Below are 16448 nucleotides of genomic sequence, written 5' to 3'. Positions count from 1 at the left end.
CCTTAATACTAAAATTAAAAGATGAATACCGAGTCATGAACAAAATCCTTATTAGAACTTAAGCCAGAATTTTCATCTTTGTTTACAATTTATTTTTATGTTTTCATATTGGAAAAGATACAATTCATTTATCTTTGGTCAATGGCCGTTGGTAGAGAAAATCAGGGGGTGACATTTTAGGCTACAGGAAATACTATATTGTAGCATTTACATTTTCCAGCACATTACAATTCTAATTTAACACACAAAGATTTTCAGCAATTAGGAAAGTCAGAGAAAGAAACATGCAAATTACCAAGTTCAGTTTTTAATGTTAGTTTCATAAATCCATTGTCATTTGAGCTCCTAGTACCATCATTTGTAAATTTTCCATTAACTTAGTTATTAGCCAGGCTTCGGAAATACTAATGAAATGTCCTTAACCTGTTTAATAGGCCCCATATCACCGATATGGAAAGAGACTGCAACTATACTCTGCAACTGTTTTCTTTTTCATTTAGGCTTTTTTAATAACTGGAGTCAGATGGAAATGTCAATTATGATTTTACCCATTCAACCTGTCATATTAAAACACAGCATGCACGAAAACAAAAACCTACAAGAATGTTGGACTAAATCATGAACATAGGAAATGTTTAACGAAATAAATTAACTTGAACTGTACTGAATTTCAGGTGATGCTACTGGTACATGTGGGGATCCAGGTACTCCTGGGCATGGTTCTAGACAGGAAAGTGATTTCAGAACCAAAAGTTCTGTACGTTTTGCTTGTGATATTGGTTATATCCTTCATGGCTCAGAAGAACGAACATGTTTAGCCAACGGCAGTTGGACTGGAAGGCAACCAGAATGCAAAGGTAATCTAAGCAGAAAATAAATATATTAAAAGCATTGGAATTTAATGTGTATCCAAATTCAGTTGGTTACTACAGATGAAATTACTGCTACTCATGCGTCCTGTTTGCAACCACGGAAAAAAGGCAGTGGTATTCCAGTTTTACTGAAATCATCCTATAAGAGAACTATGATAGGTAATAATTATTTAAAAAATATTTCAAGGGCTATTTATACACAAGCATTGTTCACATCATAACAAATATCTCAATTAGAGAAGTTAAAAATATTTGTTAGAAGGGTTTGTTTTTTTCCTTTTATCACAGTTCTTCACATTAGAGACACTATCAGGGAAAAGGAATAGATTGTTCTTAACATTACCTCAAGATCTGTTTCAGTTTTCAGGTTTGTAGAAATAGAAAAATATAGAAAATGCCTAAATATAAATGAGATTTTTATTTATTGAGTACAGTTGTTAGCAGCTAGAATCCTTAAAATTTTCAGTGTTTGAGTAAAATTGTTAATCATTCTGACTGGCTCAAAGGTAACATAATTAAATCTTTACCAATTGACTAGAAAATGAAATGTTGCTGAAAAACTATCCTTAAATTTAAATAGTTATTTTTGAGGTGATTTTAGTGCATCAACTAAACTTGCAAAGGTATTTATGAAATTTATTTGATGTTATACCAAATGTATTGGTTTTACAAATAGGAAATAATTCCAAATATAACTTTTTTGACAGTTTCTTGACTGATCATATTTCAGATACTTTTTATGATGTTTGAAATTAATGTCCATATTTTAGGAAAGATAGTTATCTTTTTTTTAACTTTGCCAAATTTAATCCTAATTAAAGGAAACTTGTAGCTTAGTTGCTATTATAGGGAAATGAGTTGAGAAACAATATTGCTAAGCAAAAAACAAGAAGAAGCATATTTCTCAAACTTACTTTCCAAAGGAAAAATCTGTATAATTATATTGTACATGACATGAGTCATACTAAGCCATTCCTTTGTTCAGCTGAGCTGCAAAAAATGTTTTAGATGAAATGTGTGATGCTGACCTTGTTTTGTTAGTATGCACATTATAGATAAAGAACCAGGAGTTATAGCAAATATAACAATTAACATTTTTCTAATTGATGGAACTCATACAAATCATTTAGAAAAACAGTTTCTAGTAGACGAATGGACAGAGGAAATGAACAGAAAATATAGAAGAGCCAAAAAAAATGCAATGCATAGAAAAAAATTCTACATAACTAGTAATCAGAAAATTATATTCAATGTCAAAGCATCTTTTTTCATGTGCTTTAAAATGAAATTCTGCTGTATGTGCAGCAAAACTAGAACTTTAAAACATTTCTAGAGGTTTTTTCATTGTTATAATATTTTAGGGTAATTTTTAATAATTTAGGTAATAAAAATACATATTTATTCATAATATATATAGCTTTGATTTAATTATTAACTTTTAAGGATTTTATCCCCTAAGGAAAATAAAAGTATTAAAGAAAATACATAATTGTAGATGATGCAATTTTATATTTTTAATTGATTATGACTAGCAACAACTGCAAAGATTTTGAAAATACAGGAAAAATATTACATAAGTAGCTGTATATTTACATTATATCAATAAAATATTGTCAATATAAAGTAATAGAATAAAGGCCATAAGAAAATGTAAATCATGCAAAACTTAGTTCAAAATTAGGATTCAAAATTATGCACTCTGGTAAAATCATGTAAAATTATATTTATTTGAGACAAAGTATAAAAGGTAGTACACAAAAGAAGAGAGTGGTGGAATTTGTAGTATTTTTATTCTCAATTCCAAAGTTTTTATAATATTATATTACTTTAGTAACAATAAAATGTAAAAGCTTTCATAGAATGTATGGGTGTGATGAATGAAACACATGTGAAAATAAAAATATCAAATAAATGTGTTAAAATAATTTAATATATAGAAAAATACAAATTTAAAGAATATAGCATTTTGGCAAACTGACAAGGATTTTTAAAATTATGGTGCATGATGTTGCAGAAGATGTGTGAAAACAAGCAAACTTTTTTACACTATAGATACAAGTGCATATTATACCTTGGGTAAGTCTATATATACTTCAAAAAATTAAAAATATTTTTCAAAAATAAAAATTATCCAAATATTCTACTTCCAGAAATTTATCTTAAAAATACCATTGATATCACTTATATTTGGAACTTAAGAAACAAAACAAATGATCATGGTGGGGGAAGGGAGAGGAAAACCAAGAAACAGACTTAACTCTAGAGCACAAACTGATGATTACCAGAGGGGAGGTTGGGAGGTGGGTTGGGTTGATGGGGATTAAGGACAGCACCTGTTTTGATGAGCACTGGGTGTTGAATGGAAGTGGTGATCACTAAATTGCACACCCAAAACTAATGTTATACTGCATGCTAATTGGATTTATATAAAAACTTTTTAAAAATTAGACCAATGTACACACTTGTCTATATAAGCTATATTAACTATAACTATATATATATATAACTATAACTATAATAACTATATTATTAATGCTTTTCAAACCGTTCTTGTGTTGTGTCAAGGGTCATGATACATAATAAATATGACCAGATTGTTATCTTAGGCAGGTACTAATAAATATAGAAGAGAGTAATTACTCTTGACAACAGACAAAAATGTTTATTATATCATATGGTTTCCTGAAAATATTACCTGGAGTTTGACTTTGCTGTATATGTATGAAATGTGTAAGCTTCCTACATGCACATACACACAAATATACAAAAGAATGACAAAGTATCAATGGGAAAATTAGATAAGATGCAGAAAGTGATATAGAGGGATCCCTGAGTGGCACAGCGGTTTGGTGCCTGCCTTTGGCCCAGGGTGCGATCCTGGAGACCCGGGATCGAGTCCCATGTCGGGCTCCCAGTGCATGGAGCCTGCTTCTCCCTCTGCCTTTGTCTCTGCCTCTCTCTCTCTCTCTCTCTGTGACTATCATAAATAAATAAAAGATTAAAGAAAAAAAGAAAGTGATATAGATAATACTTTTGAAACTGTAAGTACATTACATGTTCATAAAGATAACCTTAAATTCTATAAAATACTAAAATACCTTCTTATATTATACCAAATTTAGTGTTACATTTGATACAGACTTGCTCTTAAGTATCTTAAAAATTCACTTACAGAATTAATGGCAAATAGTTAAACATAATACAGGATAATTAATCATATAAGGCATTTGTGTTTGTGACTCATGTTTAGACTGTGTTGCAAACTTAGTGCAAAACATTCATAGAATTTGATTACTTTATTTTTATTCAGTTTATTTTTGGACATCTTGGCCCAGAAATAGAGATAATAAAGTTTCAGTGCAAATCAGTTATATGCTTATGTAAATAAAAATATACATGGAATGTTTATAATACTTAAATTGCTTATTTTATATCTATCCTCTTAGAAGAATCTCTGTTGCATCTTGTTGTTACATCTGCTACAGTTTTGCATTGCTACAGAGTTGCTTTTTAGGCAGACCTTCTTAAGATCCTTCTTTGGAAGATTTCATAGTACCCAAAGACAATACTCAAGTAATGGCTTTGTGAAGTTTTGACTGTGGGACCCAGGAAATTTAACAAAAATCCCCTGCCCCTGGACAAGCAGAGCAGGACTAACTACATTTTGTGCTGCACCCACCACCTCCTGTATGACCCCCACATGACCTGCTTATTGCTTAAGGCGCTGCCCCACCCTAGTCAAGCCGCTGGGCACACCCTTACCAGAAATCGGCTCATAACAATGTAACCCCGCCTTGTGCCTGCCAAAACTGAGCGCCAATTCTGACCAAAGTAATAGGCCAGCCCAAATGGATACTATAGGGAAAAATGTAATTCAATTGGCCACCTGTGTGTGGATGTGTGGACCGACATGACTGTGCAACTTTCTGCATATGTTATAATCCCATTGGCCACTGGCCCCTATAAAGCTGCTACGCCTCTTAACCTCGGGGTCCAAGTCCCTGCTCCATTGTGTGGGGTATACTTGGACCCAAGCTCCAGCTTGCAAATAAACCCTCATGCGTTTGCATCAGTGTCAGCTCCTTGGTGGTTTCTCGGATTTGCAATCTTGGGCACAACATGACCAAAGTTACTACTAACAAAAGTCTTAAAAGAATAGCTGTTGGATGATTTGCATCCCACTAATTAATCTAATAGAATTAACACAAATTCATCTTGAATTTCAGCTACTTATAAAAGATAATCCAATGCTTATTTTAGATTTTATAGCTCCTTTGGATAATTTGAAGCCACCCTTTAGTCATTTGTTTTTGTGAAAGGAACTTTAATATATATATATATTTTATATACTTAAGAAACACTCTTATATATACACTCTTATACATATATATACACTCTTACCCATCTTGTTTTATTTATAGCTGTACAGTGTGGAAACCCAGGAACGACAGCCAATGGAAAAGTCTTTCGGATTGATGGCACAACGTTTTCCAGTTCAGTTATTTATTCCTGTATGGAAGGATATATCCTTTCTGGACCTTCAGTTAGACAGTGCACAGCCAATGGAACATGGTCTGGAACTTTGCCTAACTGTACAAGTAAGTTTCTTCTCATTGTTTTAAACTATCACCAGTTATGTGAGAAAATATTTGAATATATAAATTTGTATGTATGTTTTGCAAACTTAATCAAATCATGTGAGATTGTGAAGATTGATATCGTCTTTCAAATTAAAAGGTGGTAGTTGTATTATAGTTAGAAGGCACATGAGTGACTTTAAGAATCAGTTGACTTACCAAGGTACTCCATTGGCAGAGGAAAGAGGAGCCACAGAAAGTCAGTGCTGTTAAATGTAATTTAACAGTTTTTTTAAAGAATGGAGATGAATTATCAGCTGTAATCAAGATCAAATATCCAAGAAAACAATTTTATTTTGTCAATCTAACACATATCAATAACTGACTTGGTTTTTAAAATTTGTAAATGAGGAACACATTGCTCCAGGACTCCAAAAGGTATTGGCTTTTGTCAGGGTTTTTTTGTTTTTGTTTTTCTTTTAACATTATGAAGTTGCAAAGGTCAATAGTTGTTCTTCAGTGTCAGTGGTGGAGCAGCCCTTGGCTGATGTGATGTTGACCAGAAACCAACTGAAAAGACAATCCTTACGCTGTGTATGGGCCAGTGACCCATTTCCCTACTTTTAATCATTTAACTCTTTTGTGAGTACTTGTATCTGAATGACTGGCTAAATGAATCACCCCAGAGGAGGATGCCATCAAAGTCATGTCACATCATATCTGCGTAGCTGGAGAAAGTCACTCGTAGTTACTATCTGGCCTGCAAAGATTGTGTGCAATGACCAGGCTATTGAGGTGCCTCATGTGTATTGTGTCTTTTAAAAGGTGAAGGCTGTAACTAGGAGACTATTGAAATAAGCACTGAATAGAACATATTAGGCACATCTATAATAGCAGAACACTTGCCAGTTGTTGATTGGAGTCGGTAAAAATATTCCTGGCCCTATGTCAGCCCCAGATATTGTTACATCAATCTTTTGGTAATTCTTTACCTGACTTTGGGCAGGTCCTCACAAACTGATCAGTATTTTGATGAATACTCAAGGACCTCTCTCTAGATCTCTCTCTCTCTCTCTCTCTCTCTTTTTTTTTTCTGTACATGTTCTCTCTGGTACTCTGTCTCAAACTCTATCCATTTTGTTGTCTTCTGACTTGTAGATCCATCTCTTCAACTCAGGGAGTCAGCCAGGCTCCACATGGGATTCTCCTCCCATGCCAAAGCCTGGAAATTCTCTTACCACAGTAAGATGGGGCAATTGTAGGACTCACCTCATTTGTTTTGTCTCTCAAGGATCACTGTGCTTCTGTGCTTTAATGCCCGATGGAACCTGGTCTTTCTTTCTTTCTCTCTTGCTTGCTTGCTTGCTTTTTTCTGGTAGTTTCAAATGGAGAATAAATTCTCCTTGATTTCTCCATGTTGAAGGAAAGAAATTCTTTTGCTTACTTTGAAAATGTGCCAATTTTTTGTGATAGTGAAAAATCTAACAATTAACAAATATGCTTTACTGTTTCCATAAAACACTACTTCATTTGAGCCTTTATAACTGTATTCCAGGATCTTTTAATCATCAGTTCAAATGACACATTTGGTTAAGCCTTCCCAAGACATTTCTTCTTCATATCCCTTTTAACTGAAAGGGATATCTCCATTATGTTTAACTTTTTTTTTCCCCCAATGGCAATGACTTACACTGCTAAACAGTAAACTTCATAGGACAGTAGTAACCAGGTCTATTTATTTCTCTAACTTTGTAGAGTGGAACATAGAACCACAGAACCGAATATATGAGTGGCTAAGTAATTGCTTGTTGACTGATGAAATGTCTCATTTACATTTTAACTATTAGTATACATAACTTATAATTTCCCTACATCTTAAAATGTTTGCAGAGAGGGCTTATAATTTTGTAGATAACATGGCACAAGTTTCTGGAATATAGTATGCATTTAACATACAATTATCAAAAAGACTGAAATAATGAGTAACTCAGAGTAAAGAAAATCTGCTAAATAACATATTTTTTCACAAAATAACAATTTAATTTAGTCATGGATAAATACCTAAGTCTTTTATTTAAGATGTTTTCCAATTTTGCTAAAGATAAATAAACATATTTCAGTTTTTGAGACTGAAAATTGCATTTAATTGGATTGTCTTCATTTTTCTTTAGAAATTCTAAATCAAGTTAAATATCACCTAATTCAAGACAGATTGGTTGCAAATAACATATCAAAAATATAAAGAAAGTTTCTTTCCTTATGTCAGTTCTCCAAGGGGAAATATTGTGTTAAATAAGGTATTTTGAGCATTAGCTTTTATTTTTTATTTATTTATTTTTTAATTTTTATTTATTTATGATAGGCACACAGTGAGAGAGAGAGAGGCAGAGACACAAGCAGAGGGAGAAGCAGGCTCCATGCACCGGGAGCCCGACATGGGATTCAATCCCGGGTCTCCAGGATCGCGCCCTGGGCCAAAGGCAGGCGCCAAACCACTGCGCCACCCAGGGATCCCCGAGCATTAGCTTTTAAATGATGAATCACTATTAAATTAAAAGCTGAGAATTGGTAATAGTTGATTCACTTGATAGGCAAAAAGTGCCAACAGCCCAGTAGCAATCCGAACCAAAAACAAAGCCAAAAATATCCCTGAAAGAGGAGCACAGAGAGAGATTTCAATGGAAATCAAAATAGGCTAAACTTCTACAATTAAAGACTCTAACATATTGATAATGCTTATATGTGGTGGTCAAACTGAATTACAACCACTGACTCAGATTTCTTCTCGTTAATTTGCAGTGGAAGTCAATTCAAACACATTATTGAAAGAACCATATAATTTTCGATCTGGAAGAGATTGTATTATAGACTTGAACCTGTAAATCAGGAAACTGAGGCATCAAAGTATTTAATTGACTTACTGACTACTAGCAGACCTCACTGCTGAACAGTTATTTCTACCACATATAGATGGAATTTTCCATTCAATTTAATAATTTCCTATATGTACCAGAGAAGTTAAATTCAAATAATAAATATTTTAAATATATTTAATAAATTTTGATTTAATTGATTGCCATTTGAAGACACTATTTTTTAGCATCTCTGTACAAGGACCTAAATAAGAATGTGAAATGAATTAAATTACATATGAAGAAAATGTAAAGTGCCTGAACTGAATTTCCAAACCAAAGCCTTAGCAACAGTTTTTGGCAAGCCCACCTAAACCAAACAAAACTTTCCATTCTTTTTCTTTCCAATCAAATTGTTATTATTTTTACTCATAAAGAATAATATCTATCATTGAGTATTTACCAGTCATTAGGATTTGTACTAAGTACTTTACACAAATTCTCTCACTTAAATACTGTTAGCCTTTCTGTATCATATTTGTTTGTTTGTTTGTTTGTTTGTTTTTTCTGTATCATATTTGAAGAAATGGTATCTTACAGAGGAAATACAACTGTCTTCCTCATGGTAACACAGCTAGTATATGTAGGATCTAAGATTTAAACACAAGTCTCTTTGACTCAAGGGACAATTTTATCAAGTTCACCTCATTCCCTCCTTTTGTATTTTTCCTTCTCTTTGTTTTCTTGCTTTATTTTCGATCTTCACACATTTAACATAATGTGTTATGTTAAATATAACACATTACGTATAATGCATATGGAATTGTTTCGTTAACTTATAGCCTGTTCTTCTTTAGTTTTTACAATTTCTCTGCATTTACCATTCTGAGTTCTACAGAGTTATATCATTTCTTAATGAATTGACCACTTAAAAGATTTGTTTTTGTTCACCAGTTCTTTCTGCTTAAAATTACAATTTCTTCTATATTTCTTGTCAATAATTTTGTTGTTTGTCTCAAGAGGAATATCCAAACATACAGTGTAAATATATGTTAATAATAAATCTGCAAATCTTGCAAGAGATGAAATATTTTGATGTGATGAGTCAAAGGAAATGAATCGAGCTACTGTTGAATCATTCACATAATCAATGACAAAGTAGATCTGCTAGAATTGGAATAATACCAGCTGAAAGAGATAAAATCACCAAGACAGATGATATGATAAATGATTCAATATAAGATGATTTGAATATGAATTAACAGAGACCCTTGAGGAAATTAATAAAGCCCTTAAAATATAGGTGAATGAATTATCTCTTTACAATGTTGTGGTGAAAGTAAAGTAAAAAGAATTAAATTCTATTTGGATTTTTTCTACTTTTTTTAAAATAAAATTTTAGTTACTCTATGTGGTTGTTGTCCCCCCCGCCCCCCCCCCCCCACAGGCTTGTTATCTTTAGGAAACTAGTTCTTCCTGCATAGTGAAAATCGGAGTAGTGATCTAATTTTTAGAATATAATTTTATTTTTTAGCCTATAGCAGTATATTTTTTTATCTAAAAATACAGAACTGTGGCTATATAAGGTAATCGGACTACTTATGGATTTAGTTAATAAAAAATCATTTACATAAAATCTACCATCTTTGGGTACTTTCCTAGGAACTGAGAACAGAGTCCAGTCAGTAACATCTCTGGTCTCTAATTCATAGGCCAGTGAAATATCATCAATATTCCAAGCAGTTTTGCCTTTTGAGAATTTTCCACCAGGGTGATTTAGCAAATGTACCTTCATTTGCTTGATTGGCTACTAGACACACACACACACACACACACACACTCCTTTTCTGTTCTTAAAAAAAAAAAAGAACATAGTCCAATCACATGGGTGAATTTGCCTTGTTCATTTTACTGATTTTTGGAAACACTTTTGGAATAAACATAATTTAATAATAATGGTAATGCCCCCACCCTCCCCTTTTCACATCTAGCCAGAGTAGAGATATTGGTAAAAAGGTATAATTTCTCTCACATAAATTCTACCTGCAAATATTCAGCCAGTTTAAGATTATAAATGAATTGAGAAATTGCATATTTAATTAATCATTCTCTAAAAGATGCCTCACATAACTAGAACTCTTCTATCTGTTCCAGACAGGACCTCATCGAACCCACTGTCACTTCTGGAGTGAGAAGCTTCCCCCAAATAACTAGTTTTGTCTTGGGTAGCTAAAAGAGTATATCATGAGATCAAGGTCATGCATCCAAACATCATTCACACTTTGGCAGAGGAATTATGTTAAGAAACATCCATGGAACTAAACCAAGCTGGAAGGAAAAAAAAAATATTTGTCATAATACCAAGAAGCCCATAAAAGTACTCTGATTACAAAATTTGGTGAAATTCTTTTCTGTGATGTTCAGAATGAGAGAAAATATCTAGAAACTAAGTACAAGCAAATACTTAAAAATACAGTATAAGACCCTTACCTTTTGATGTCTTATCAAGCAGAGCCATCTCTGTTACCTAAAGCATATGGTGCATATAGTATTTTGGGAAGAAGATACATCTGCACTAGAACAGGGCTTGTCAAGTGGAGTAAGGATTGGCTTTCGGTGCTAAAAAGAAATACATTCATTTGTTTCTTGGAATTTTTTTTTTTTTTTTTAACCCACTAGGACTCCTTCCAAAATGATTAATGCCTGGTATCTGGCAGGTCTTGTTGCTTGGGCCAAGGACAGCATACTCAATCAGATCCAGCGATAAATGAATCTGAGGCTTTTGTTCCAAATAACCAGGACTGAAATGGTCCTTACTGGATCTTTGTTACCAAACTAAGAATTCTCAGATTTTTCCTTCTTCTTCTTTTTTTCTTCTTCTTTTCTTCTTCTTCTTCTTTTGATAGAAAATGGTTCAGGAAGATGAAGCTACTCTCACACAGGAGAAAGATAGAGAAGATATCCCAGCATGAAACTGGGTAAAGTGAAGCTTTAAAAAGGCATCTAAATCTCCTCATGGAGAGAGAGCTATCTCTCAGTGCAGTGGGTCTCAGACAGGGGTGATTTGGCTTCCTGGGGGATATTTGGCAGTGTCTGGAGATATTTTTGGCTGTCACAGTGTGGGTGAATGAAGTGTGCTATCAGTATCTAGCAGATAGAGGTCAATCAATGCTAAACATTCTCAATGCATAAAGCACCCCCCCCATCAAAAGTTAGTCAGTACCAAAAGTCAAAATAGTGTCAAGGTTGAGAGAATCTATCTCTGAGATCTAAAAAGGAAATCAAGGTTTGAATTGGAAGATTATATAAAACCAGAAGCACCATCAGAGAAATGACCACCTTTCAGGAATTTTGTTCTGCTACAGTAGAATTTTTTATGAGCCTGAAATCTACAAAAATACATGTATAATTATGCCTGAGTGAGAAGGTCCATTACTGCATTTTCTCTAATAAAAAACAAAACAATGAGATAACTCAAACCTCCAGGACTTGGTTACATAAACTATATTGCATGTATATCTATATAAGGGAATAAAAGTGTGAGCAATATGATCCTATTTTATTTACAAATGCATACTTATAATTCTCATTTAAGTTAAAAGAGAAAGTAGTTTTGAAGTGGCAGAGACTAGAATTACCACAATTATGTTTTATTTTTAGCATAGAGATTATCTATTTAGATGTATCATAAATGATGCCACATGGGCATAAATTACATGATAGACGCTAATGAGAAAAGACCTCCCACCAAAATAAATTCAAACTTTTAAAACAATGCTTTTTTTTTTTTTAAAAAAATTGAGTTAATCATCCCTTCATATCATTCACATATTTATTCTTTAAACGTTTACTTAATCTTTTATAATGAGTGATGCACTAGACTAGGCCCTGAAAATACACCAGTGCAGAAAAGAGACAAAATAGTCATCTTCGTGGAGTTTATTGGTGTGTGTGTGTGTGTGCGCACATGAGTGTATGTGCTTAGGGGTTTGGGTGACCTTTGAAAATATTTTTCTTGCAATAAAGCATAGCACTCTGTTGTCATGTACTGATGTCTCTGAATTTAGGGTAAAACCCTAAAGAGCCACTATTCTAAAGGGTTTGTCTGAATAGACTAACAGCCTCCTTTTTGTTGCTAAAAACAAACTGGTGGTAAATGAATTGACTTGGGGAGCAGGTGCTGTCTACAAAGACCGTTGCTATTGGAAACTGCTTCTTGGGCCTTTGCTTCACTAGGAAGCCACCAAAGAAATCCTTGTGAAGCTGTTGTTGTTGTCAGGCATTTCATTCATGAAGCTCCACAATATGCAAACTCTTTCTCGGTGCCTCTTTGTAAGATAACCTCTCTGTCTTCTCTCTCAGTGGCTGCCTCTCAGCTCATTGTACCTTAGGATCAGGTTAACTGTTCTTTCTTACCAGGGTTCTATTTCAATCTGCAAATTGTTACCTAGAAAACAACAACAATTTGTAGGTGTGCTCTTTAATTTCCCTCATCTTAATTGGATTGTAGGTTAAAAATATAAAAGGACAGAAGGTAAAATGAAAAAAAATAAATAAATTGAAGGCTTAATACTTGTATATAATTGTAAATTTTGAAACAAAATTTCAAAACTGCAATTTTGAAGTGACATTCCTGGTAAATAAGCAGAATTTGATTTCCTATTTAACTCAGTTGTATAATTAAAAAAAAATGTTTCCTCTGCAATAATTAAAAGAATAAAAATTGTCCTATATGCAAAACTCTTATTAAGAGCCAGAAACAGTCAATGGTGATTTCAGCAAACTGTCTCCAGGGCTCTGAGGATTATCAGGTGAAGTGCTGTGAATATTGTTCTTTAATTTAAATGCCATTATTCATGGTCTTAAAACTTCTTAGGCTTAGTGGATTAGAATAATATGAAAGAAATCTTGACACTCATAATTTTTAATGGTAAATTAATAAATACAATGTAACCTAAGTGCTATTAAGGTCTTCCATGCCTTAATCTAGTTTTAGTCTTTGGCCCTAGATCTCCAAAATACTTCTCTAATCTGATCCCTCACTCTGGTGGCACCCATGAGATGATCAGAGAGTCTTTGCTGAAGAATTAATTAAAAGTAAAAATGTGAGAATATAGCCTAGATTTACTTGATGAAGTTATTTACCCTTTTATGAACAAAACGATTTAAAAGGCCAAAAAAAAAAAAAAAAAAAAGATACTGAAAGGTAAATAACCCATTTATTTTTAAATCTCCAGAAAAGAAATAGTGTAACCTTGTGTATTTTCCTTTCTCTCTTAGCTGCTGAAAAGCTTTTAGATAATTCCCTGTCCTTATCAGTCTTAAATCATGTCCCTTAAAACAGCAAATGCTTTTGTGGCTTTTATATAATCTTTGCTATATTATAAAATTTAAAATTATTTTTTTTTTCTCTACTATCTCAAGTCTGTCTGAAACATTTGGTGTGGCATGATAAATGATAATGTTGTATATGTAACCAGAGCTAGCTTTGTGGGCCAATAAAATTGATAGAACCTCATGCTCAAAAGGGTCCTGTGCTGAGGTTTAATGCTCTGTGATTGCAGTCTTAAATGTCTTCATTTCAACTTTAAATTTGTATTTTGTAAGTAAAGTCTACTGGGACAATGGAGTATGTGCTGAGGGATCTGCCCATACATAGTCAGCCTCTCTGCTTCTCTGTCTTCCTAGAAAGGGTTAAGAGGCCATTTACTCCCTACCCTGTGGTACTCCTGGCCTTGCCTAATCTACCCATTCCCACCCCTAGTCTGGAACCACAGATACTCTCTGCCCAGCCAGTCCATAGTGTCATCAGCAGAGAGAGTCTCACATTGCAATTATCTTCCACCCCTTTGTGGGGGCCTGGGTGCAAGCATGAAACAGGTAGGAGTTAAGTATATTTATAGAGTCTTAGAGGAGAACAGGGCAGCAGCTCTCCCTGTCCTGGGATGTCAACAAGGCATATTTAGTAAGATTGATGTAGGCCTCTCACTTACCCCCAATATAGAAAGCAAATGCATCCCAGAGTGAAGACTGCAATTTCTTAGAGATCATTCTTTCACTTGAGTTGGCAATGAGTTGGTAAAAACGGTCAATTTATTTTTCTGTCCCTATCTATGGCATTTTCATTGCCTAAAATCATGTATCCTGTCCTACATGTATAGATTCACATTTTATAGCTTATTCTTTCATTTATTCAATAGAAAGCATTCTTTTTGCACGTAGCATTGTTTTAATTAAAACTATCATGGAGCTCCAGGGTAGCTCATTTGGTTACGTGTCTCACTTTTGATTTTGGCCCAGGGCATGATCTCACAGTCATGAGATCCAGCCCTGAGTCAGGCTCTGCACTGGGTATAGAGACTGCTTGAGACTCTCTTTCTCCCTCTCTCTCCCTTTGCACCCCTCTCCTCCCTCTCCACTCCCAACTTGTACTTAGTTCCACATACTTCCTCTCTCTCAAAAACAAAAAAAAGTTATAATATTCAGCTGAGTGACACTATGCAGAAAATATGCTGTCAGTCCAGCAAGCCTGAAAAATTAGATATTTCAGTTGCCATATACAGGAATACATGGATTTCGAATTATATTAGAAATCTTGATTCTATAGGATGACTTCTCCATGATCACCTAATGCAGATCAAAAGAGGCTACTGCATCAGAGTTCCTTACAGTGTAATAGTTTATTAAACTAGCTTCTTCAGAGTCTAAATGACAGTTTCTAAACATGTGCATAGAATCTGTAATAAGCATACCTGATCATAATCAGGAATTGCCAGTGTGTGGTTTAAATATGCTTATGTTTTATGATTAAAAAATGAACATGATAACTAATTTCCCCTACTTATATATTAAGTATGCCATATGCTTACTACTTCTCTCCATTAAATGCATGGCACATTAACCATCTGCTCTTCTAATCCAATCCTGATAGTAATCAGTTGTGGAGACCCGGGCATACCAGCAAATGGACTGAGATATGGAGATGATTATGTCGTTGGACAAAATGTCTCTTACATGTGCCAGCCAGGTTATACAATGGAAGTGAATGGCTCCAGAATTAGGACTTGTACAACTAATGGCACATGGAGTGGAATAATACCAACTTGTAGAGGTACGATAATTTCTTCAATATTTATAAGTGATAAACTGCCATATACTTACTTTTTAATATGAAAATTTAAAGTAAGTTTAAATCATGTTCTTCTATTATTTCATTTTTTCTGATACTGAAAATTGCTGCAGTTTTTATTTTAAAACCATATAGATAATAACATATGGAATTTTAAAAATGATATTTCAAGCATAATCATTATATCTTTTTGTGAGCCATGACAATGATTTTTAGTGCAATCAAAACAACAGAAATATCATGTGCTCGGATATGTACTCACTATCATCATTTATATTGATTAGTGAATATTTTGAAGGGAGTATCATCTTGATGAATTTGCATTTAATATGATGATCCACTTGGGTCAAACAATTCAAAGATGGGGAAAAAACTTTCTATAACTTGAGAACAATCATATTGAATTATAAAATTTACTCTTCATAAAGAAAAGAACATGTTTCTTAATGCAATCTAGCATTGACCTTTTAGTCTACATAGGCATAAATTTGCATAAATATAGGCATTATTTTTGCACTAGAGATACGTTTATAGTTTTTTGCCAATCTTTCTGATTATGGAATGTTATGGATGCAACATCAGGCTATTTATATTCTATAATAATACTGAGATTCTCATTCAGGTGTTTTTTTAAACATCTGTGAATTGATAGTTTAATCTAACAGAAAGTATAATTTCAATGTCTATGTTTTTCTTCTTGATTACACTGTTTCTGAATCAGGTCACTGTATATATACAGTTAGTATATGAAAATAAATGAACAGACATTTTGCATTTAGAAGTTATTTCATACATCATTAATTGATTCTGATAATGGTAATGTAACTCCAAAAATTATTCATATACATTGCTAGTCATAAAAATACAGTAATTCCTTTTTAGATTTTGCAGTGTGTACCCCTCCTTTTCCCTTCATCTCTGTCACTTTATCCTACCCATCTCTGTTTGAAGCCAACTTAAAACAAATATTAAAATAAATGTTTAAACATTTAATAATTTATTTAAAAACCATACAGTA

General features: G+C 33.4%; 1 protein-coding gene across 2 annotated transcripts in view; it reads left to right on the top strand.

Moving 5' to 3' along the window:
* Positions 1 to 16448, top strand: part of CSMD3 (CUB and Sushi multiple domains 3) — a 1311859-nt gene that overhangs the window by 1259211 nt on the left and 36200 nt on the right. For both annotated transcript variants that reach the window (XM_038555367.1, XM_038555366.1), the window contains 3 exons: positions 675 to 857; positions 5294 to 5470; positions 15233 to 15412. In XM_038555367.1, the coding sequence (XP_038411295.1) occupies positions 675 to 857; positions 5294 to 5470; positions 15233 to 15412 (540 nt within the window). The remainder of the gene's footprint in view (positions 1 to 674; positions 858 to 5293; positions 5471 to 15232; positions 15413 to 16448) is intronic.

This window comes from Canis lupus, chromosome 13 (genome assembly GCF_011100685.1).
Source record: "Canis lupus familiaris isolate Mischka breed German Shepherd chromosome 13, alternate assembly UU_Cfam_GSD_1.0, whole genome shotgun sequence".
Lineage (NCBI taxonomy): Eukaryota > Metazoa > Chordata > Mammalia > Carnivora > Canidae > Canis > Canis lupus.
This window is presented reverse-complemented; position numbering and strand designations above follow the sequence as displayed.